Source organism: Desmodus rotundus, chromosome 1 (genome assembly GCF_022682495.2).
Source record: "Desmodus rotundus isolate HL8 chromosome 1, HLdesRot8A.1, whole genome shotgun sequence".
Classification (NCBI taxonomy): domain Eukaryota; kingdom Metazoa; phylum Chordata; class Mammalia; order Chiroptera; family Phyllostomidae; genus Desmodus; species Desmodus rotundus.
In genome coordinates this window covers 145,608,570-145,633,176 of record NC_071387.1, presented here as the reverse complement: position 1 = coordinate 145,633,176, position 24,607 = coordinate 145,608,570, and the positions used below count along the sequence as shown (strand labels likewise).

Genomic DNA, 24,607 nt, shown 5'->3' with positions numbered 1-24,607 from the left:
GAGTTGAAGTGAAACTCGTACTGACAAACTGAATGAAATTAATTACAATAACCTTTGCACCCATTATTCTTTTAGTCCAAATTAACCAGATGAATCTGGGCTTTTACTTCTTCGGTTAAACTCATGGTTAGAGATTAGTGCTGTGTTGCTGGGTACACGTGAAAAGAGGCCTTTCAGGATGGGTTTTGCGTGGCTTTGTTTCTGCTTTGACTTCCGTGTGAACATAACTGTAGACTAGTCCTTGTGTGAACCCTGCGAGTTTGAGTAACTTTTACAAATCAGCAGTAAGAGTTGATTCCACCTTGGCCTTTGTGGTGTCAGTTCATGGTTTTGCCATAAAAACCATGCCATGGTTCTGCCTTGATTTTATTAACCATTTAGGCAAATTTCCCTGCCTTCTCGCACTCTTTGTCTTAATAGACGGGTTCGAGGGTGTGTCTGTCACCTGTTTGAGCTTCTCTTTTGAGACAGATCTCTTAAGCAGATGGCAGATTCCACTCCTTTGTTTTACTGTAAGATTCAGGATTCATGGTGGTGATTCCTCTGCCAGTAGTTTCTTCAGATGTCGAGAAATCTGGGATTAATTTCTGTAGCTCTGTCTGCCTTACCGATATCAGTGTGAAAACTGTTTTGGAGTTTCTGGGATTCAAGGTTCTTTCGGCAGGTACAAGGAGAGGAGGTGAAACAGTGGGGAGGGGAGGGAACAACTTGCGCTGTGGAGCGCTTACCGTGGGTTGGTACTTTGAACAATGCACCGTGCTGATCTTGGACCAAGAGTCCTATAGAGGTGACAGACAGCACAGCCCTCTATAACAGTGGCCTTGACCCCTCCCTTCTCTCCTGGCCTAAGAATGGGGTGCCTGAGGAAACAACCCAGAGATGCTGGAATTGGAGCCCAGGGCATGAATCCCTCAACTGGGGAAAGCTATGCCTTTTGGGGCTGCTATGAGAGTAGCAGGAACGTAGAAGCTGGTTGCAAAGAATAGACTCACTGGAGAAACACCGGGGGACCCTGCCGCTCTGAGAGGAGGACAGGGGTAGGAGATTTAGTGGCCATGACTTCCGGTCTATGAGAGCCTGCTGTGTCTTTCGGGTGAATCCCTAATGTAAGCTGGTTTCCTCGCATCTCAACGGTGAATAACATTACTTAAGATAACCCTTTTGGGAAACCCATGAGGAGGGTGGGTGGTATTCTCATTTCACACCTAAAAAACCTGAAGCTCAGAAACCTGAAATACTTATTCAAGGTTACACAGCCAGTAAGAACAGTGTCAGGATTTGAACCTAGGCCTTTGGAGGACAAATGTTTGGAAAGCAAATGGAAAATTAAAAAGGTGAAAGGCCTAGAGTTATTTGAAAATATTCATCCCCTGTTTTTTCTCATTATTGTGGAATTCATTTAGTCCACCAGATCCACTCGTTTCTGCAGGTATTCTTGAGAAGACAATATGTTCTGTTCATTTACGGAGGAGCCCCAGGTCAGCCTGCTTTTATATCAGGTTTTATTTATTTTTTTTCTTTTCAAGAAGATGCCTAAGTTCTATGGGACATTTACCTGACAAAGAGGAGAACAGTGTTAATTGCAAGGAGCATCCCATCAGGTGTGTGTTCAAGGATGTTTTCCTTTGTTGACACTCTTTTCTATTCTACCTTAAAGTGGATGTTTATTTTCATTCTGTAGATGATTTATTAATAGATGGCAGCTCTGGTTAGATTTTTGCTAAAAAGTTAATGTTTCCACTCTTCCTAGGAGAGTTTAGCGTTCCATCCATAGCAACCAAAATTAGAAAAGCAAGCAAGACCGAAGGCTTATTGTATATTAGAGTTAAACATCCTAGTTTTAGTGAGTTGCCGTGAGTGTCACTTACCCCCCTTCTCATTCAACAAGAATTTATTGAATGTCTGCTTCACTTAAGACCAGTGATACTGTGATTTATAATAAGAATTACGTTTGGTTTTGATCCCTGTCTGTGACACAAAGCTACTAAAACCCTTGGAATTTCCTAAGTGGTAAAAGTGGTGAAGGTGACAGGAGTGACTTTTGTTACTCATAACAAATTCCTTTTAACCACAAAGGAGTTGATGTTGATAAGGTGACTTTTAAAAAGCCTGAAGGCTGAGGGCTGGCTGCCAGAGACCCCACTGTGCAGTTAGAGAGGTGCAGCTTTCAGTCCCACCTGTGATTTCCAGGAAGGGGTGAGGGGCTGGAGGCTGAGTCAGGTGCTGATGGCTGATGATTTCATCACTCATGCCAGTGTCGTGAAGCCTCCATTAAACCCAAAGGGCAGGGTTCTGAGGGGTTGGTGAGTGCCTGGAGGCGCAGGAAGAGTGGTGCACTCAAGACCATGAAGCTCTGAGCCCCTTCCTGTGTAACGTGCCCTGTGCGTCTCTTCCATCTGACTGTTGCTGAGTTATATCCCATCACAAACCAGCAACCTAGTAAGTAAACTGTTATGCTGAGTTCTGTGAGCTGCTCTAGCAAATTAATCAAACTGGGGTAGGGGGACATGGAACCTCCAATTTACAGCCCATTGTCCTGAAGCACAGATAACAACCTGGACTTGCCATTGGTGTCTGAAGTGGGGACAGCCTTGTGGGGCTGAGCCCTTACTCTGTAGCATCTGACACTGTGTCCAGGTAACTAGTGTCATAATTTAGTTATCTTGTAGGACATGCAGTCAGTGTCCCCTGAGAACTGAAGCATTGCGTGGTGGTTTTGGAAAACAGGGCGGCGGAGACCCTATTGCATGGAGCACAGAAAAATGAGTAACACTTGGCCCCTGACCTAGAGGGATTTAGTCATACAGAAATCATACAGCTGTAATTTAGCATTTACGAAAGGCCAAGAACTGTCTGTGCTAAGCACTTTATATAGGTTATCCAGTATAATCCTTGTATCACTGTATAAGTCGTTGGTAATCTCTCTGTTTTACAGATGACAAAACCAAGGCCCAGAGGGTTTTAATAACTTGTCCAAGATCACACAGTAGGTAAATTGGCAGAGCTGAGAAACAAGTGTAGATTTGTATGATTTTCAACCTTGTACGCTGCTAGGACAGTTTGTCAGGCTGGATAGGTGAAAGATGTACTTAAATGAGAGCAGGATCTGAAAGTTATAAGTGGCCAGAGGATAATTTGCTTATAGTTGAAGGTAATCCATGATGTTTTATGAAGGAAGTGGTTTTCGAAGGACAGATGGGTTTGGGCAGAAGATTTCAAGCTGGGGGATGCAACTCCCGGTGGGAAAGGGCTTTCTAAGGGTTTTGTGGGCACGGTCCGATTTGATTGAATCAACTTCCAGATTCTCTATCCTGGAAGGGATCTGCCTGGGGTATTAAGACTTGCAGGTCCTTCTCTCCAGCCTGCCCTTCCCCAAAGGACCTTTTCCCATTTTCCAAAAGAAAGGCAGACCTCTTCAGCATTCAGAACCTATTAAACTGCTTTTTCCTTAAATGTTAAACCTCCTGCGTGGATGTTGGCAAAGTAAATGACATTAATTATCAAGTGACACATCCTTTTCTAAGCCATTTTCAGTACATATAGAACATTTGAAACCATTTTACATGGTATATCACTGTTTATAGTTACATATGACTGCATGCAACTCTTACAAATTCTTTGGACACTAGTGATGTCTTCATAACACAGCACTTTCCATAAACCTGTACCTATGTGAACAGGGTTTCTCAGCATTTAAAATCTATCAGAATAAAAAAATAGGAATAGAATTGTTGCTAAACTGTTCACTCTAGCAAAAAATAATATTCTTGAAAGAGATGACCTTTGCAATCATTGGGAAAACAAAATTTTGTTCATATCATTGAGTTATTTTCTAATAAAAATGTACTTTTTATGTTTAATAATTATTTATCAACATTATCATATACTAATGACATACCTTTTAAATTATATATTATTAATCATTGTAATGGTAACTTAGTTTAGAAGAAATTTTTAACACCTAGAGCTTTATAGTCATGGGAAATTAAACTTAATTTATTTCTATTTTTGTCACAGAGAAATAAAATAGGGTGATGAATAAAAACTCTCAAGCATAAAATGTTACTTTGGGATAAAGTTTTGCAGAGGAGGTGACATTGAAATTAAAATACAAGGAGGAAAAAGAATGCTATGGAATTTCTGACTGTTAAACTCATTGCATGGACTTAAAACAGATGATGATGGATATCAAATTTCTATGGCATTTTATTACACTGGATACATTTAAGAGAATCATGAAACAGTTCTATTTAAAAATGTCAATATACACTGTATATTATAGATGATATCCTTTGGTACTATTAAAATTTTTAATGCAAAATGTTAGATATTATCTTAGACATACACACTGAGGGATGCAGTTTTTCTGATTCCTTTGGTGGGTCCTTGGGTAAAGTAGCTCCAGGAACACTGAGTCGAAGCCTCCTAGATATGGGCTCAAATATGGAAGCAGAAAAAAAATAACAGGTTTCCCAATTTTGCCTTAGTTAAATAATGTTGAATAAATAAGCCTTTTTAAAGCAAGCTTTGTATACAATTTTATGTACTACTTGCTTGTATATACTTCGTATACTATTACAGTTGCATCAATAAAAACCACTGAAGCAGTGGGCGAGCACACTCCTCTGTGGGAACCAACTCTGGGTCAGGTGTGGACTGTCTGCCCCGTGTCTGAGAGAAGATGGCTGCAGAAGGCTCGCTCTAGGCTGCTCGAAATTGTGTGGCCCTGTTGGAGGGGTTGGGGGAGTGCAAGAGTACCACTACCAGGATGGGATGTGAGCGTTCTACTCAACTCTCTCCCTTCACACCGAGTCCTCATATCACAGGAAGAAAAGCTTGGTATCTGAGTGGTTTGCCATATCTCCCAACTTACTTGAACTTCCTACAACATACATAATCTGTGTAACATTCCAAAATAAGCATGATAAGTCTTTTACAACTTAAGCCTGATTGTATTGCCAAACATTTGACTTAAGGAGTATATTATGAAGTGAAGAGGGGGATAGTGAGTAACATTTGTTTGCCAAATTATTTGAGGTTGCAGCCCTCTGGGGTTAACGCCAAGAATAGGGGGATTCCCAATTCCCACTGAGTGAGGGGGTCCCTGCCCCAGATGTTAAGTATGGTGGGAATGGACGTAAGGCTGAATTCATCCAACTTGCCCATCTGGGTGGGATGTGAGCATTTTACTCAACTCTCTCCCTTCACACCGAGTCCTCATATCACAGGAAGAAAAGCTTGGTATCCTAGTAATTGCCTATTAGGCAAAGTATCCTATTGATTTGCCACACCTCCCGATTCCAGCCAACCACTCACAAACAGGTGTTGTCACTGGGCCTAAGAGGGCTGGAAGGAAAGATGGCTGTCCTTCTGCTGTTAGCGTCTGGCAGCCCCTCCAGCATATGCAGTGTAGGCACGCTACAAGTTCTTCAGCTGGTAGAACCCTTTCATTCTACTGGGAGGGTCTTAAGGAAGGGAGCAAGTGCCTTCCCAGGCTCAGAAGTGCCTTTCTTGTTTTTGAACCTGGCATTCTGACGCACAAGGAAGGACGTCTGTGACCGCCTCTCACCAAGCGTGTGCCCCTGGTGGAGCGGCAGAGGATGAAGTGCCTTTGTTGCCACCTGACTCACACTCCCAAGTTGGTCATTTTGGTCATGAGGGAAGCAGAGGGGCCCGGGGGAGTGCTGGGTCAGAGAAGAAGAAATTGGAAGCAGATCCACCAGGGAAGGATTGTTCGTGCATAGGCAGATTTTCCGAGCATCTTTCTCATCCACGCCCGTTCTTTATAATGTGCCCTCCAGCTTTTTAGCAGAATGCCTCGTTTGATCTTGCAGTTGACAAGTAGCGAAATCAGTGTCTTAAACTCTGTGTGTTTGTGGTAAAGAGGTAACTGTGCTTAAATACCACATGGGACTTCTGAATTCAGAAACTCTAAAGAAAAGCAGGGGCCTGGCTGTCTCTTTAGGATGTCAGTGGGCCGATGTCAGGCATTTGAACTTTAAAGAATTAGACGTTGGATTCAGAAACAGCTCTATTTTCCAAATTGTGTGTTTTGAAATTCAATTTGGTTTGCATAAATTAGTGAGTGCTCTGCCAAGTACAAAACCTTTCATGAGGATAGGAAAAATGTATATAAGGTTTCTTTGGTCATTTTACTTTTGGTCATAATTTGTGGTGTTAGAAAAATATTTGTTTTAATTTCCCAAATTATTATGCTATCTGCTGTTTTTTTCCATAGTACTCAGTCTAAAGTCAGCGAAACCAAGGCAAAGTGACTTTGTACTGTTAGTGTGAGAAATAGCGCTAAAATATATTTCTGCTTATTAGCTCATTCTTAATTCACTAATATCAGATTTGTTCTGAGAAGTTATACTGGGTTAGATAATATTAAATCAGATTGGCTTTATTGAAACATAATCGTCTGTTGTATTGAGAATAGTTATAATCTGTCCGGGTTGTTATTCGTTTAAAGTATCAGATACAGAGGGTTTTTTTCCACTTAAGTTTAGAGAAGATATGTGATTAAGTGGGATAAAATATTACCTAAAAGTTTACAAATTTATCATATTTGAGAGTTCTTAAAATGAAGTTACTTATATATTACAATCCTGCTTTCCTTTTGGCTGTTTGTCTTGTTGCTCATAAAACAGAATAAGGCATTTTTACTTGCAAATATACATATTTTTCATTTAAGTATCTCATATTTATCCTCCATGTCCACTCTGTAAATTAAAATCAGTGGCAACATTTAAGTAAAATCAGATTTAATTTAGGTTGACAGGTATCAAAATGAACTACAGATTTTGTGAGACTCATAACTATTTAAGTGCAAAGTGGTTTTATAATTGAAAATCCATGTATATACATCAGCAAATCTTCACATCACAGAGATGACTTTTAAGAACTGCCCCCAGATCAAGTAGCTAAATAGATCCGAGGAGAGTTGATTCTGTTCTGACGGCTACTCTTCTGGACCGAAGGCAAGGGTCACTGAGGATGGGGGCATTCAAATGTGAGCAGAGCCGAGCCACACAAAAGCCTGGTAGGGGTCTGGTGCACTCAGGCTGGAAGCCTTTGCATTCAGGGTGTTAAAAAGCAGACAAACAAGACGGTGGAGCATTGGACACTGGCACCACAGTGTCGTCGCAGCTGCGGGGAATTGTGTGGGCCCAGGTGAGGCTGAGGTGCCAACAGGCCAGACACAGAAGTGCTCACAGGTAGTGAGCTCACTTTGACTCCTTAACAAACTGTAGCAGTCCCCTGAGAAAGTGATTCTCGCAAAAGCGACCTGCTCTTACAGTAAAGCCCTCTGTGTTTTTCATGTGAACGATGTATAAAATGAATTGGATGCTCCTGACAGATTCTTAAGCGGCTTTGCTACAGTTAATATTTCACTTTGTCTAAAATTAAATACAGATTTACTAAGGAGGCTTGATGACCCTATGTCAATAACCGATCTTTGTTATAGGTAATCTGTGACTGTCCTTTAAAAGAGCAGTGTGCCCCAGCACAAGGCTGCCTTCAAAGCTCTGAGAAGTAGCCCACTCTCCTACAGGGTATGGCACATGTCCTCTTGGCCTGCATTGCCCTTACTACCACGTTCAGGGTTTTTTGTCTTAGTTTTGACACTTTTTACATGTGACATAATTATCCTGACCTACCATGTGTAACACACTGTGCTGGCAGTCTTGGGGGGAGGGGCAGTGATGTGTTCTCCATTTTGTTACGATTTTGAGGCCTTATAAAATAAGTCCTGGGGATGAAACATATAGCATGGTGACTATAGTTAACAACACTGTGTTGCATATTTTTTTTTTAAGATTTTACTTATTTATTTTCAGAGAGAGGGGAAGGGAGGGAGAAAGAGAGGGAGAGAAACATGGATGTGTGAGAGAAACATGGATCGGTTGCCTCTTGCATACCCCTATCTGGGGACCTGGCCTGCAACCCGGGCATGTGCCCTGACCGGGAATCAAACCGGTGACCTTTCAGGTCACCGGCAAGCGCTCAATCCACTCAGCCACACCAGCTAGGGTTGTGTTGCATATTTCAAAGTTGCTAAGAGAGTAAATCTTAAAAGGTCTCATCACAAGAAAAAAATTTTCTGTAATTATGTTTGGTGACAGATGTTAACCAGACATATTGTGGTCATCATTTCACAATGTATACAAATATCAAATAGTTATGTTGTTAATATCATGTTATATGTGAACTATGCCTTCATCAAAAGATTTTGAGACCTTATTAACTTTTATTAAAAATTTTAAAATTAATAATTTTATTGTGTATACTATAAATATTTTATAAAATAAACACATAGTATTTTCTGTTTCTAGATATATTTAGATGGAAACCAACTGTTGTCCCAAATGGAGTGATTTGTATAGTGTAGGAAAATTGCCCTCATTGTTTATTTCTTGAGGTGAGGAGTGGTTAAGTAGTTGTTCACTTTATAATAGTTTGTTAAACTGTTCATGTTTATTTTCAGGGGTCCATTATAATTTACAATGAAAAAGGAATGGGGAAGAAGGATTTCTCCAACCTCAAAATATCCCCTGGAACGGCCTAAAATCTTATTGTTATCAATGAATTATTTTAGTTAATATTTGGCTTCTCCTTTTCCTCTTTCAAATGGAACTATTCTGTGGCCAATAACCCACATGAGACCCACATGAAGACATGAGCCCGTCCGTGTTTAGGGCTCATCAGATCACCTTCTGCCTCAAGAACCTGAGCTAATGGAGAAGGGGAAGTTCTGGAGGGCGGTCCGATGGGAGAAAGAGCCAGCTGTGGATGTCAGCAAAGTGGGAATTCAGTAACCTAAATAAATGCATAACCCGTATTTCCCATCTTTTCCTATTTCAGGAACCAACACATAACCTAGCTTTACTGAATTACATAGCTTTCATCTCAAATGGTAGTATGAGTAAAATCTCACTAATTTAACCCAGTTAGGAAGATGATTACAATACAGTGTTTTAAAAGTATAATTATTACTTTTAAATGCACATTTAGTCATACAAAGCTAATAAGTATTGCTTTTAAGAATGCTACATCCATGAATAGAAAAGAGTATAATTTTTAGTTAGCATTTGAATATTATATGAATGGATACTTCAGAAGTGCTTCCAGTAAGCGATTGCTTGGAAGGAGCTTTTCCCCCTGTAAGTCTGTGTTCCTAGTAAGGGTCTTAAAACCCAAGGTTGTCCTAGGAATCCTGAAACACCATTTGAAAAGAACCTATGCACCATTGTGTTCGTAGCAGCGTTATTTACAATAACCAAGTGCTAGAAACAGCCTAAGTGCTCATCGGTAAATGAGGGGATCAAAAAATTGTGGTACATTTACACAGTGGAATACTACGCAACAGAAAGAAAGAAGGAGCTCCTATCCTTTGAAACAGCATGGGTGGAACTGGAGAGCATTATGCTAAGTGACATAAGCGAGGCAGTGAAAGATCAATACCATATAATTGCACCTATAAGAGGAATCTAATGAACAAACCAAATAAATGAGCAAAATAGAACCAGAGGCATGAAAACAAGGAGCAAACTAACAGGGACCAGAGGGATGGGGGAAGAGAGGAATATGGAGGGAAAGAAGGGGAAGGATTAGGGGAAGGGCCTAGTCCAGGAACAGGTATGAATGACCCATGGACAATGGGAGGGGGGTGGCATGCAGGGCAGGGGAGAGCAAGGTGGGAAAATTGGAACAATTGTAATAGAGTAACAACTAAAAAAATACAAAAAACCCCCAGGGTCGCTCAGTTCACATAGTTGTAGAGTAGGGGAACCCCTGTGAAGAGATTTTTAGTTAGTAGCCCACTGTCTTCAGCATAAAAGAGCCATGAATTGGGTCGCATGATTGGCCTGTCTTACCTCACTGAGGCCGTGTGTGTGGCAGTTGTGACTGCTGTGTTCGTGACAGAGCCGTGACTGGTGAACAGCCCGTTTTGAGGAGGCCTGGCCGCACTGCTAGTGAGCGTCTGAGAGAGGCAGGGCGTGCACATGGTTTCACCCTCCCTAAAGTTCCTCTGGAACACAGCCTGTCCCATGTTGCATTTTAAAAATTGTGACTGGGATATTGTGAAAAACCAAATACTGGTTCCTTTATGAAAATATATATGCATATAGAGTTTGGAATTTTTTCTATTTAAACATATTCCTCAGCTGTTTGTCTACCTGTTTGTTAATTTTTTGGGAAGAGTTGGATGGAAGGAGTGAAAGGGAGAAGCAACCTTACGTTTCCCATGGTGATTAGTTGTTAGATTAAGAAAAGACTAATCAGTCTAACAGGATGGGGCTTGGAGCAAACCTGGGCTTATTCTTAAGCTAGTTGCATGGGGCTTTGGTTAACTGGACGTTCATCTTTACTCGGTGCTCCTTGGACCAGGGCTATGGGCAATGGGAGTTGGTCTCTCTGCCATGCCTCCTCCTCCTCCCAGCCTGGGAAAGCAGCCTGAGATACTTGAAGTTCCCTTTCATTTATATTAATTAATAATACCTACTGAGAACAAAAAAACCCCATTTGTTAGAAACAATGTCTGGGGCCCAAATGAATTAATCTCTCCTGCCACTGCCCCAGGGTCATATCACATAGAGTCCCATCTTTGAGAAGCAGCTCCTTCTCAAATCTGTGCCTGCAATTTTGGGAATCTGCCCTCATGATTTTATTAATGGCCCTGGCAAAATAGACAGTGGCCACTGCCATATCAGACAGCACATGGGTTGTTCGAGGGAACTGTGTCCCATTTGTTATGGGATTTCCTGGTGAAATTTCCCATAGGCCCCAATGTCATTATTTTCTAAGGCCTGGATTCTGAAAGTTGCTTTAGCTCGAGCTGGTCTTCAATGCCACGTGTGTCTTTAGGCGCACCGCTCCATTTCAGGGTTACAAAATAGGAGCCAAATCAGATACTGAATTCATGTCCAATTCCTTAGAATAAAGATTTTTAAACCTCTTATTTGAAATCACTGTTTGTCTTCTCTGTCCAGGGTATATTCATTCATGTTTACCTTTCCCGATGGGAAGTCAGACCTGCCTGCTAACTGCTCTGGAAGGAATTCCCAACTTTGGGGTCGGGGTGGGGGTGTTCAGTGTTTCTCTTGTAGACTTTCAGTTTCAGTTGCCCTTGAGAGAAAAAAGTTCTCCTCTTGGTCATCCTCTTGGATGCGCTCCTCATGGGACGTTCTTTTCTAAAGAGTCCGTCTATCCTAGTGGACTCCTCATGTAGTCTGACTTTTTAACTCTTGGAGGGTGGGGCACGGAGGGCACCTGGGGGGCCGTGTGTGCTGGTGGTTTAGAGCCATCTCTGTGGCCACACTGCTGGGTTTCAAAGCTGCTCCCTCCCCCCATCCCTACTCATAAGCTGTGGGGACCTTGGGAAAGGCCCATTTTTTAATCTTTAAAAATGGGGATAATATCAATATTTACTTTATATGATTATTTTGAGGATTCCATGGCTAGAGAGATGTGAAGTGCTTGGAATAGCACCTGACACATAGTAAGTGCTCAATAAATTTTAGCTTTTATTAATATTACAAATTCATGTCATGACTTGAAAACTGTTAGTGGTAATGACACTTTGTACTGAAGGACTCAGACTGTGCCTATCCCACCATAAGATGCCCCTCTGAGGTGGGTACACCTGCATGGTACCGATTTATTTGAACAAGGACTCCGGGCATCCCCTTGCTGGTTTCCCCTGCAGCATCCCAGTGAGGAGTATGTCATTTGAGAAGAGACATCATTAGTGCCTACACGTGTCACCCTGCAGGCAGGCTTACCAGCCCTTGTTCTGATCATGGGACCCAGACTTCCAGATGGGCTCTCACTTAGCTCTGTGTAGGCTCCCTGGTCGTTTCTGCTGGGGGCTCCCTCTGCTGGCCCACCTAGCATATATGCAAATCTGTGTAGTAACAGCTTGTACTAAGTCAGTTTTAGGTTTTTAGGGATGTTTGCACAAATACATTTGAAAACGTTACTTGTGTGTGTGAGTGATACAAATCACTTCTGTATTACTCTTTTTTTGCCATTTATATAATGAGTTGGAATATTTTCATATTTTCTTGTTTGAAATTGTCTTGTGTGTTTTAGAATGGAAGCTATCGTGGCCTACCAACAAATGGTCACTTCTTTACAATGTAGTTATCAATCATTAGGTTTTACATTTCAAGATACAGTACTAAATATCTTAGAATCTTATTTTTAACAGTGTAAAGCAAAGACTCTCTTTGATGTAGGGAGTTAACTCTTAACGTCTCAAAAGGTCCCATTTTAAAGTGGTGTCATAGCCCACACCCCATAGGACATTGTTTTGTTGAAGATTGAGGTTTTATTTTTACATCGTCAGAAAGTAGTACCTCCGATTTATTGTCTGATCCATTATTTGGGATTGTAATTTATCAATACGTTGTGCCATGACATCCCTAAAATTGCATTTTAAAGTAACACTTTTGCGTCTTTGTGTTTCCCTGATCACTGTGTCCTCTTCTCTGTCTTGTCTTCTCCCTCCCTGTTCCTAGGATCAAACAGCGTAAGTCGGGCACCTGCGAACACGGAAAATGGAGAAAACGAAGGAACAGCTAAAATCATCGCACCTTCCCCAGTAAAAAGGTCAGTCCGTGAACTGAAGGAACGTCACACTCTGTGCTGTCACAAAGATGATTTTCCCTATGAGCAAGGTTCAGAATCTTTTCCCTTTGATAATTCACTGGTACTTTTGATTGAAATAGTCTGGGGGCCAAAGAATGCTTTAAAATGCCGGTGAATTATGCAGCACTGGCCCTGCCCGTCTCGTTTGAAGGAGACGTCCCTGCTGTCACAGCATGGTGAACTCCAAGATAATCAACGCTTTGCGTTCTCGGCAGCGAAGTGAAAATTCCATGTGATTTTTTAAATGGCGTGATATAATGGACTAACTCGGAGGGACCCGTGAAATAAAGTAGATGATATTCATGTTTAATGTACTATGTTCATCACAGCGGTGCACTGAGCTGTGGTCTTGGAAAGGGGGTTTCTAGCGTTTAGCGGCGCTGGGCTTCAGCAGTCAGCCATTGCATATGTATGAGGAGTTGTCATGGTCCTCTGCATCAATTTTCCCAGCAGCATTCCCCCGTGGAAAATCCTTCCTTAATATATTACACGGACTGTTTCCCTGAAAGATCAGCCTTGTTTTCTAAGACACAATTTCGGTGTCATTTTTTTCCTATCTCCAATTACATTCATGGGACAGTGTGTTAGAAGTACAATGAGCAGCTTTCATCCGCTCAGTCTCTCTCCAGAGATCGCTCTGCACACGTCACGGAGAAGTCCAAGCAGTCAGAAATGTGTGACCTGGAAAGAATTCTTCGATCATCTACTCCATCTTTTGTTAGTAAATAATGGTGTCTTCATTCATCTGGATTGCGACTACTTGGAGAAATACAGTTTATAATTTCTCAGCATAATAATTCCAAGATACAAGGCTTCTCAGAGTTGCAGTGTTTTTTTTTTCCAGGGTTTTGATTGCATTTCCTTTCGTTTAGGTTTAGAACACTCCCTGTACAGATTCTCTTTTTGGACTGACAAGTTCTTTGCCTTTGCACTACTTTCGTGTGCTGTGCCTCCCTTAGCCTCACAGCTGTGGAGAGAGGCAGCTTAATCTGTATGTACAGGGTATGCTGTGTAAGTCCAACAGAAGGACAGTAATCTTCTGTGAAATTCAGATCCCAAGCTCTTTAGAATGTATAGAGGGAGCTCAGACTGCTTTGTAATTGCATTCTTGCCAATAGGCCCGATACCTAAAGGGCTGCCAGAATTTTCCTGCTCAAGCTGTAGATGAGAAATAGCTTAGGGAATGAATGTCGTTAATTTGCTGCCCAGGATTTTATTGTTCTTTAACTTCCACCTACTCTCCCACTTCCCCTTTCATCTTGCCATTCCATTTCTCAATCTCCCTTTTCTCGCTTTTCCCCGATTTACTAAACACACTCATATGCATGAGTGTGCGCACACTTTCTACTGTTGTATTCAATATCTACCATATTTATTACTTTTCCTCATTTCAAATGTAAGCTTTTGCTTTGGAAATTTGATCTTCCAAAGATTTTTAACTTTATAAAAATAACATATTCTTCATCTATAAAACCTACTACTTACTATCTACTAACACTGTGAGTTATGTGCTTTTGTCAAATATATTTTCAGAGTTACATTCCTGTATGTTTATAATATACTATATATTCATAATGGGACACAAGTTTCTTTCCATTTTTTGAAATGACCTTGTCAATTTTTTCTCTCCTTTTTCTTGGCTGTTACAAAGAACCCTGCTATGACCATGTTTGAAGACAATTACGTAGAGGATTCCTCCAAAAGCCACGTTTAAAAGTGCACTAGGAATTTAGTAGCTCTATCTTTTTTGAAAGCTGAGACTCCTGGGGAAGTGAGAGGTGATGCACCTCATCTGCCCCACTGGTGACGAAGACTTCTAATTCGTCCCTTCCGGCTGTCTCCCATGTGTTTCTGAAACAATGTGTTGAGATTGAGTAACACCCCAGATATATTTACTTTCTTAGGGCGGAAAGATGATACTTGGTCAGGAAATAACATTTGAATGTCATTCTGATTTGGAAGGATGATGCCAAGAAATGGCGGAAGCTGGGGGCAGGGAAAGGTCAGTGTGGGTGGCCCCAGCCTGCCCAGAGCTGACCAGCCTGCATAGATTCAGACTCAAATCCAGAGCCAGAGGGTCTCTGACCACTGCTGAAAAGAGGGAGCCCACTCACTAGCCAGGATGCCCTTGCCTCCCGTCCTGCAGGTGGGCTCTCTTGAAAGTTCCTTAACAATGGATGACTGGGCTTCTGTTCATTTAAAGCAGTGAAAATAGAAAGAAAGAGGGGTAGAAAGACTCAGAAGTACAATATGTGCTGGAGACATGGTTTTTTTTTAGGCAGCCACTTATATTCTTTTTGGAATGAGTCATAGGTATAAGTAAACACACATTTTTAAACATTTGTTAAGTAATTTTACTGAAGAAATAAGTACTGTGAGTTAACTTCCTTTTATTTTCTAGTTAATTTGTTTTCTGTACTTTTTTTTTTTTAAATTAAAGCTTTAAGAAAGCAAAGAATGAAAACAGCCCTGATACCCAGAGAAGCAAATCTCATGCACCATGGGAAGAAAACGGCCCTCAGAGGTAAAGGGAATCGTTTTTCTAAAGGAGAACAGTAGAAAAGGGGTTATCAATTGCTCCTATCAAATAGTGGAATCCAAGGGCTTTGTGGCTGCTCAGGCCCGGCACGGGACAAGGCAGTGAGAGGGCTAAGCCCGTGTGACCGGGAGCTTCTGACGCAGAGACCCACAGCCCGTGTGCTAGCGTGAACCTCTCTCCTGGAAGGACGGAAGGGAGACCGGTGGGCATGAAGAAACTGCCTAGGAAGGTCATTGTGATGGTTTCCGAAAACTGTAAATGAGATATATTAATGATAATTTCTCCAATTTCATAGTTCTTGTGAAAACTTTAGTTGAAAACTATAGTTTATGACTAGTGATTCTAGAAGACCTTCATTCCTAAAATTGTATATTTCATTTCTTTTGTTCATAACGGTCAAACCAGTGACAGCCCTGCATCATCACTTATAGTTGTAGTTGTGTAGTTGTGGTGGTCTCGGGTGTGACCACCCAGAGGTTCCAGTTCTAGCTCTGCCACTTTCTAGCACTTTCTCTCTCTCTCTCTTGTGGGTTTTTGTTTGTTTGTTTGTTTGTTTTTTGCTAAGTGGGCCTAATAATTGTGTTGCAGTATTTAGGGTTGATATGACGATGAGCTAAGGTAATGAATACAAAGCCTTTAGCTCGGTCAGTGCCTGGCCTGTGGTAGGTTTACCATAAACACAATTTGTTGTTATTATTGCTATCATTTGTTTCTGTTCATTTCTTACTACGGAAGTCCATTGAGGCAAATCCATTCCTGCAAAATAATGACTTTATGATTTGTTTTACCATATCTTACCTGTCTTTTCTTTCAATATACCTTGTCAACTAAAAGAACCGTTTGCCCACAATTCAGTATTCCCCCAAAAGTACTATGTAATTATGAACCTTCCCTAGAAGCATTGGGTTTCAGAGTTCAGGTGTTGCTCCTCCAGGTCTTCTGCAGGGATTACTGACCATTCTTCTTCCACTCTAGTGGACTCTACAACACTCCCAATGACCGCATGAAATCCCCAAAGTTCCCCTGTGCTCGCCGCCGAAACCCCTCTTGTGGGAGCGACAACGACTCTGTACAGCCAGCGAGGAGAAGGTAAGCTGAACACAGCCCTGGTCTTAATTTTCAACAGAAGCTCTGGGTCCCAGTCGCGTTTGTATTACAGGTTATTCTCATAATGTCACAACTGGCTCCCCAAGGTAGCAGAAAGCTTAGGTTTTCCGAGGAAAAGTGAGCTATGGATCCCGAAGCATTTCTCTTAAACAGCCAGACTTTCAGAGAATAATTTCAAAACATTAATAAGAACTTGCTGCCTATATTGTACTTAAGACTGATAAGAATATACATATATTTTAACAATATATATTGTATTGTGTGTGTGTGTGTGTGTGTGTGTTGCATTATATAACATATTATATTAAGGCTGTATATTAACACATAAAAGATATTAAATGTTTTGGCCTGAGAAGACAAAATTACGTTCATAGATTAATCTCAGCCAAAGTGATATGGTCTGCTCTCCAAGCTGGTATTATTGTATAAACATGAGCAAAACTCCTTTCAAAGCACAGAAAAAAACGAATCCTGTTACATTTTACTCAGCAAGTTAGATTGTTTGTGTGATTACAGTTACATGTGTGTACGCTTTAATTTTTTTAAAAAATCCATGTCTAGAAGTTTGGGACTCTCTTTGCAAAGCAGGCTGGGCAATGTGACAGGTCCAAGAGAAGGTGACCTTCAAATGACTTACCAGCGGAATCCACTTTATTCCTACATGGTGGGGGCAGCGACTGACTTTGGGTACTTCCATAAGCAGTATTTTATAAGCGACTTTTAAAATTATGAGAAGTTCAGGTCACGTTCTCAGACAACCACCAAGATTCCTTTTGCATACACTGTGGGTCAGGAAAGCAAATTGGCCTGTCTTTCTTCTGTGCCCTGTTTGTACTCACTGCTGATCCACCCCTGTGTTATTCCTCCTTCTTCTGCCAGTTTTCCAGAGTCTTATTCCCCAGCTTTCTCAAACCAGGTCCAACTTCACTGAAATCCTTTGATGGTTAAGAAAAGAAAGGTCTCTATCACCCTCAGCTAGTGGGACTGATAAGGGGGGAAGAAATCATGACCAACAGTGATTAGATTAATAATGGAATAATAATTGCCATTTATCATGTTCTAGGTATTGAGTGAATTGCTTGCTGTATATTATCTCACTGGATTCTTACAATAACCACATAGAAATGGGCATTTGCATCATTCAGTCATAAGGAATTTATTTATTTATTTATATCCTCACCCAAGGACACTTTTTCATTGCTTTGAGGGGAGGGGGTGGGGGAGAGAGAGAAAGGGAATGTGAGAGATACACATTGATTGGTTGCTTTCTCGTAGGTGTCCCAACCAGGGAGCAAACCTATAACCTGGGCGTGTGCCCTGACAAGGAATCAAACCTGTGACCTTTTGGTTCATGGGACAACGCTCCAACCAACTAAGCCACACAGGCCAGGGCTCCTGAGACATTTTTAGCGGAGAGGCATTAATGCAAGGAATGTTGGTGCACAGGTGTCAGTGGTTTTGAAGGAACAACAGGCAGAGTCATGGTACGACTCTGGGATCTGGACGCTGTGCTGCCCCTGGGCTGGAGGAATAAAAGGAGACAAGGGGGTGTTACCTAGCAATCCAGAAGCTGCTTCTTCTGCCTTCCAGCTGGCTCTCCTGGGCCTGTGCTTGCTGATGACATTGCTGGAGAAACCACCACCGTAGCTAATGCTGTGGAACCCCCAATTCTCAGCAGTGCAAGAGTGGGTGCCACACCTACTGCCAGAGCACAGTTGCTTCCCCTCTTCCCCTGCCTTCAAATCTCACCTGAGTGTCTCTCTGAGTAGAATCCAGCTGGCAACGGAGTCCACAAAACGCAATTTTCAGGCGTCTCGTCTTGGCACTACAGGGTGGATTGCAGACGAGATGGGATGGGGTTGAGTGCCGGTGGACAGTTCCTGGCCCCGCGTTACCACCTCACTTCTGCAGTCACTGTGCTTTGTAGCACTGCTCTGGGATTCGGAGCCAGGTCTGTACACCTGAAAAAGGCAGGGATAATGAACCGTCATTTAAATAGGGCAGGGGGAAAGGTTTTCTGCTTCCTTCCCTACCAAGGATTGGTACAGTTTGGACAACGCTTAAAACTGGGGCAACACCGCTGGGAAGTCCTTTCAAGTGCACTTGTGTTTGTATGTGTGTTGAGGAGGCGTGGTCATCGGGATTCACTGAACATGTTAAGAATGTGGCACTGTCAGGTTATTGTTAGATAGGTTATGACAACTTCTTCTTAATAGTGTTCTTTGTCATCATCCCTTAAGTAACATAATTACACATGTCGAACAGGTGGTCATTTTGATTTTAATATACTGAAAACTGAGCTTATCAAGTTTTGCTAAAATACACCGAAACTTACATTTTTTTTCAAACCGAGTGCTTGCAATAGTTTGGAGCATACACGTTCTCAAATGCAGACTTGGTGACTGCTACACTGCGGTAGTTTTCTGTCGGCGCCCTGTGGAACAGAGACGTGACTGTGGTGAGGGGTCGCAGGGCCCTTTCACTGGCGCCGTCCGGGGCAGAGGCCGGGCTGCGGTGGCCTGCGCAGCCTTCTGCCTGGCTCTGTGCGTCACTTGAAAGGTCTCATTCAGCACGTGTGTTCTGAGGAGACTAGCCATCGCCGCATGCTGGCACGGAAGAGCTACAGCTCATTCTCTGTTTCTTTTCACTCTGAGTGCCCTGTAAATGTCCCTGTCCTTGTTCCTCTATTTTATCTTTGCACATTTTTGCGGTGCCCCTGGGCACACTCCCTAGTTAGACGCATTGACTCTAACGTTTAAAATCAAGATTTGTTATCAGCATGGAAGAGTCTCAAGGACTTTAATAATAGGATGTTCTTTTCTTTCTATTTTTATTTTTTAAATTTCTACACATTTCTGTGATACATGACCTGTATATTGCAGTATGGGCGCATTGGGTGTGCCCACCACCAAAAGTCAAATCATCTTCCGTCACCATATATTTGGCCCCCTTTACCCTTTGCGACCCCTCAACCCCTTCCTTCTGGTAACCACCACACTGTTGTCTGTGTCTCTGAGTTTCAGTTATAGCTTACATATGAGTGAACTCATCTGGTTCTTTTACTGACTGAATGATTGCTTGGCATAATATTCTCAAGGTTCATCCATGTGGTCGCAAATGGCAGTATTTCATCTTTTCTTATGGCTGAGTAGTATTCCATTGTATATGTACTATATCTTCTTTATCCAGTCTTCTATCAAAGGTCACTTTGGTTGTCTCCATGTCTTAGCCACATGTCTTAGCGTGAATAACGCTGCAGTGAACATAGGGGTGCATACATCTTTGCAAATAAATATTTTCGAGTTTTTCAGCTCGATACCCAGAGGGATTGCTGGTGATATAGTAACTGTATTCTTCATTTCTTGAGGAACCACCATACTGTGAAGTTCTGTTTTGTAATGGATACCAGGATACCACGTTTTGCAAAAGATATCAAAATTTCATGTTTTGCTAGTTGTTTGTTATTAGATGAATATAGCTGTCAAATTCTGGCAGAGTGTAGAACATTGGTTCTTAAACTTTTTGGGTGATAGAATCTGAGAATCTGACGAAATGCCAGATTCATTCTCTAGCAGGGAAAAAGTACATTATGAAATACAGACAAACATTTTAATAATTTTCCAGGTTCATGGAGACCCTGAAGCCTGCTTGTTTAAACTTTCCTATGCTAGAAAAAGAAAGCCAGTGTACTTTCTGGAAGTACAATTTATTTTTCACTCCCATTCATCTTTATACTTGAAAGTGTTTATTGAGTACCTACTTTATGCTAGACCCTGTGTTAAACAGCATTAAAGAAAGTCTCTGACCTTTGGGAGTTTACAGTTTTGGGGGGAAGAAATATACAAATTACAAATGTATTTTTGTAGTAAACAGTGCAGTTCTTATGGCTATATGTTCTCAAGGAAGAGTTATGCGTAAGGGAATTTAAAAATCTTTTTATTGAAATATAACATGCATACAGAAAAATACATGTGTCTGAGAATAATGGCTTGATAAATTTTTACCATTCAAACACCTGTGTAGCCAGCACTATTAGGGGAAGTTTGGCTGAGTTGTTGAATCAACAGGGTCAGGAAGGGCTCCTTGAGGCTGGATGCTGGAGCTGGAATCTGAGACAAAAGCAGGCAAAGAGAGGGAGAGGGGCTAGCATGGGCAGAGGCCTTGGGATGGGAGGGAGCAGGAAGCATTCATGAAAAAAATAAAAGGCCAGTGTTGCTGAAGCATTGAGAGTGGACAGAAAAGTGCCAAAAATGAGCCTGGAGGGAAAGATGGGGCCAGACCTCATAAGATACCTGAACTTTGTGGAGGATTTTGGTTGTTAGACCAGTAGTTTTTAGAAGGGATGATGTCAAGGTCATATTTACTGTGTAAAGGTGACCCTTACTGTTCTGTGGAGAGAAGGTGGGAGGGAATAATCGCAGAAACAGAGAGACCAGGAAGCAGGCTCTCCTACGAGTCCTGGCCAAAGAGAATGGGATCTTGGCCAATGGGGTGGTGTGGAGACATAAGGGTGTAGGTGGTTTCGAAATCCATCTGGAGGTAAAATTAATAGAGCTGGCAGGATCAGTATGAGGGTGAGGGAGTGAACGATGTCAGGAATGAAGCCCACAGTTGTGCAGTTTCATGGATTTAAGTGTAAGGCACTGAGATGAGAGTCACCAGGACATAACAGACTTGAAAGGGATGACTTTTTGGTTTTTGCGTGTTGAATTTGTGGTACCTTTGAGAAGTCCAAGTGCAGGATTCACATGGATTGTGGATATAAGTCAGGAACTGGATTAACTGTCTCAACTGAAATATGAATTTCTTAAAGATTAATTGAAATATGAAATAGAGATGAGGCTGTCTGCTATCTATATACTGACAGATAGTATAGACAGAATGCAAAGACCAAGCCAATGACAGAGCCATGAGAAACTCCAGAATTTATTGGGCGTAGTTGAAGAGAGTTAGCTTGGTAAAAGAGACTGACATTGTGGCCATAGGAAAAAAATCAAGAGAGTGAAAATCTGCTTCCTAAATGTCTCCCTTCTCTCTTCATTCCCAGAATGCTAGAAGCCTGGCTGGTACCTCCCAGGCATGAGATTAGAGAATCTCACAGTAAGAAGTGTGGTGATTGCAGGGGAGTCAGGGGTGGGTGGAGGTGAAAGAGGATATGGGAGGATAAATAGCGATGGAAAAAAAATAAGATTTAAAAAAAGAAACGGACAGATACAAGAGAAAAGATCTGCAGATACAAACTTTCAAAGGCTTCGCCGATGAGATGGTGGAGACTGCCCACATCACTTTGTTCCACGCGGCAGCGAAGCCGTCGGTTCACACGATCTCCGTCCAGAGGGATCATGTGCACAGTGCTTGAGGGAGAGCCTGGCATTTGAGGACACTTTCGCTTGGAGAGACAGAGACTGAAACAATTAGGGGTTGTGTGTGTGGGGCGGTGGGGGTAGGGGGGCTCACAGAAAATAGAGATAATATAAGAAACAAAAACCTTTTTTAAAGTATAAATATTATGTTTGGAAAATGAAAAATTTGATATTAAAAGGAAAGAGTGAATAAAAGTTCTTACTTAGACTTTAATGTGGCAGAATTTAAAATAATCAATAGAAGTTTTAGAAGATAAAGTTAAGGAAATCTTCCTGAAGGTAGAATAAAAACAAAATAAATATATGGAAAGAAGGATACAAATGATCAAACCTGGATATCAAACATTCAGCTAATAAAATTTCTAAGGCAAAGCCCCTACAAATGCAGGAGAGGACACTGTTGAAGAAATAATACAAGAAGAAGTGCCAGAATGGGATAATCTCACTTTATAGAGAATCCACTTAGTGCTTGGCATAATAGATTGAAAATTAGAGTCATACCAGATCCATTATCATTAAATTTCAAAGCATTATAGATTAAGAGAGAATTTTTAACACTTTGAACGGGGGAAGAATAAGGGGGAGGAAAGTCCATGCACAGCTGGTAACAAGTCAGGACTGTGGCATTGGGCTGCTTAACAGCAATATCCGAGAAAAAAGATAATGAAGCATTGCCTTCAAAATGCTGAATGAAGATTATTTTCAGTTTAGGATTTGATGTCCAGGTAAACTATAATTATACGTGTAGAATACAGACATTTTCAGAAATTTTAGCTCTAAAAACAATGTACCTGCCATGTTGTTTGATGTAAGTGTATTGGGGAAATGAGGGAATGTAGGTTACGATGGAGGTGTTGCAGAGCCGTATCTGCCCCGATCACAGTGTGAAGCACATGCAGTAAAGGGTGTGGGAATTGAGACAAGGGGCTTGGACACCTGTCTCAAGAAGTTTGGCCTTGAAGGGGAGAGAAGAGACTGGGGAGAAGATGAAGGGGAGCGTGTGGAGTCAGGTGTGTGTGCGCGTGTGTTTAAATGGGAGACTTGAGAATGTGAAAAGCTGGTGAAAGAATTTTCCATGAGGACGAGTTGAATATATGTGAGAGGTAGGAGGGTAGTTAATGAAAGTCATTTAAAAGATGAGGTGATGGGACTCACATAGCACAGGAGAGGGGAACTGACCTTAGTTATAAGGACAGATCTGTAAATAACAGAGAGGGAGATGTTGCTCAGTTTTATTTTTGGTAACAGGAAGATGAGCGAGTTGCCATCTGAGGGCTACTTTTCCCTTTGGAAGGAGAGAACAAAGTCATCTGCTGAAGCGGAGGGATGGTGTGTCAGAGGGTTGTGAGGTAAAAGCGTTGAAAACTGCTTTGCAGAAACAGAGAGAGCACTTAGGTCAGAGAAAGGGAGTGCGGTTGCTGGGCCATGTTGTGGCTGCACTCGAGGTGTATGAAAATGGATTTATAGCATAACTAATATGCTCTTTTGTGTGACTCCCTCCAGCACTGCTCGGCAAGATGTTGAGGTCGGACCCAGAGAACCTGGACAGTTGGTTTCACTCATGCTTGAGGTTTTGCCAGAAAGACTGAGCAGCAAACAGGAAGTTGGAGGAAGTTTTGAGTATCGGCATGCACGTTATTGGGGTGACAGAAATCTAAGCTGAGTCAGGGAGGGAATGAAAAATAAGTGAAGAGCTGTTGGAAACTTGCAAGGTCAAGAGACAAATAGTCCTACTGGAGGTCAAAGAAAGGTAGAATGGAAGTAGTTAAATAAGCACTAATAACAGCTAACATTTATTGAGTGCATACAATGGGCTGAGTCCTCTGTGCATTTAAAATAGATTAATTCATTCCATCCTCATAACAGCGATTTGTGGGAGGTTCTATTAAAATGGAGGCCCTGGCCCTGGCTGGTGTAACTCAATGCGTTGAGCGTGGGCCTGCGAACCAAAGGGTTTTGATTCGTAGTCAGGGCACATGCCTGGGTGGCAGGCCAGGTTCCCAGTACCAGGCATGCGAGAGGCAACCACATGTTGATGTTTCTCTCCCTCACTTTCTCCCTCCCTTCCCCTCTGTCTAAAAATAAATAAATAAAAGCTTTTAAAATATTTTAAAAATATTTTTAAAATGGAGGCACTGAGTAGAGAAATAATTTAAATCACACAACTCATCATTGGAGGAGATGGGATTCAGGTTCAGGTTGTCTGGCTCCAGAGCCTGCACATTTAAGCAGAATGCCCGGTTGAAGCTGTTTGAAAGTAAATAGAAGTGGTAAACAGGAAGGGGAGGAGAATGTGGTCGGAGAGCAGTGTTTAGAGGTGGTTACAGAGGGTAGAGTCCAAAGGTGACATGATGAGGATGAAGTCCAAGGTCGCTGAGTTATTGTGAAGAGATTATTAGTGAAAAGGTCAAGGGACTTGGAGGCCAGGGTGTTGGGAAGGGCATCCAAGTGAGAGCTGTTGTCAGATCGTGGCAGAATTTGGCTCGGGGGATTGCAGACCGAGGAATTGCAGACTAACCCCATCACTGGATGAGTGGGATTTGATTGACAAGTTGTGCACTGTTATTTATGGACTATTCACAGTCCCCGTAGGTTGCTGACTTTTGAGACCAGTTGGTCTATTTCTGGGACCTATCGTAGGGATGGGCATGTATGTGTGATTTAAATGTTTGGTAATGAATGAATACATAACAGGTACACATTAAGTGGAGTAAAACTCATTTTGGTGTGCTTTCCTTAGCTAATTGATAATTTTCTATTTTCTTTAATATCTTCATTTATTTGTTTTCCGTAGGAAAGCCCATAACAGTGGTGAAGACTCAGATCTAAAGCAAAGGAGGAGGTAAAACAAAACAAAACAAAACAAAACCCCCCAAATGGGAAGGAGGGTCTGGGAGAGGGAAGAGGAAGGATCAGCAGATTAGCACAGCTCAGAACTGAGGCA

The 24,607-nt window shown here is 41.8% G+C and overlaps 1 protein-coding gene across 5 annotated transcripts in view; it reads left to right on the top strand.

Moving 5' to 3' along the window:
• The window catches only part of EPB41L4A (erythrocyte membrane protein band 4.1 like 4A), a 239,538-nt gene that overhangs the window by 180,315 nt on the left and 34,616 nt on the right, over window positions 1-24,607 (top strand). For 4 of the 5 annotated variants that reach the window (XM_053911423.2, XM_071219408.1, XM_045197610.3 and 1 more), the window contains 4 exons: window positions 12,525-12,615; window positions 15,095-15,178; window positions 16,169-16,282; window positions 24,458-24,505. In XM_053911423.2, coding sequence (XP_053767398.1) covers window positions 12,525-12,615; window positions 15,095-15,178; window positions 16,169-16,282; window positions 24,458-24,505 — 337 coding nt within the window. The remainder of the gene's footprint in view (window positions 1-12,524; window positions 12,616-15,094; window positions 15,179-16,168; window positions 16,283-24,457; window positions 24,506-24,607) is intronic. The other variant, XM_045197611.3, reaches the window with a different exon arrangement.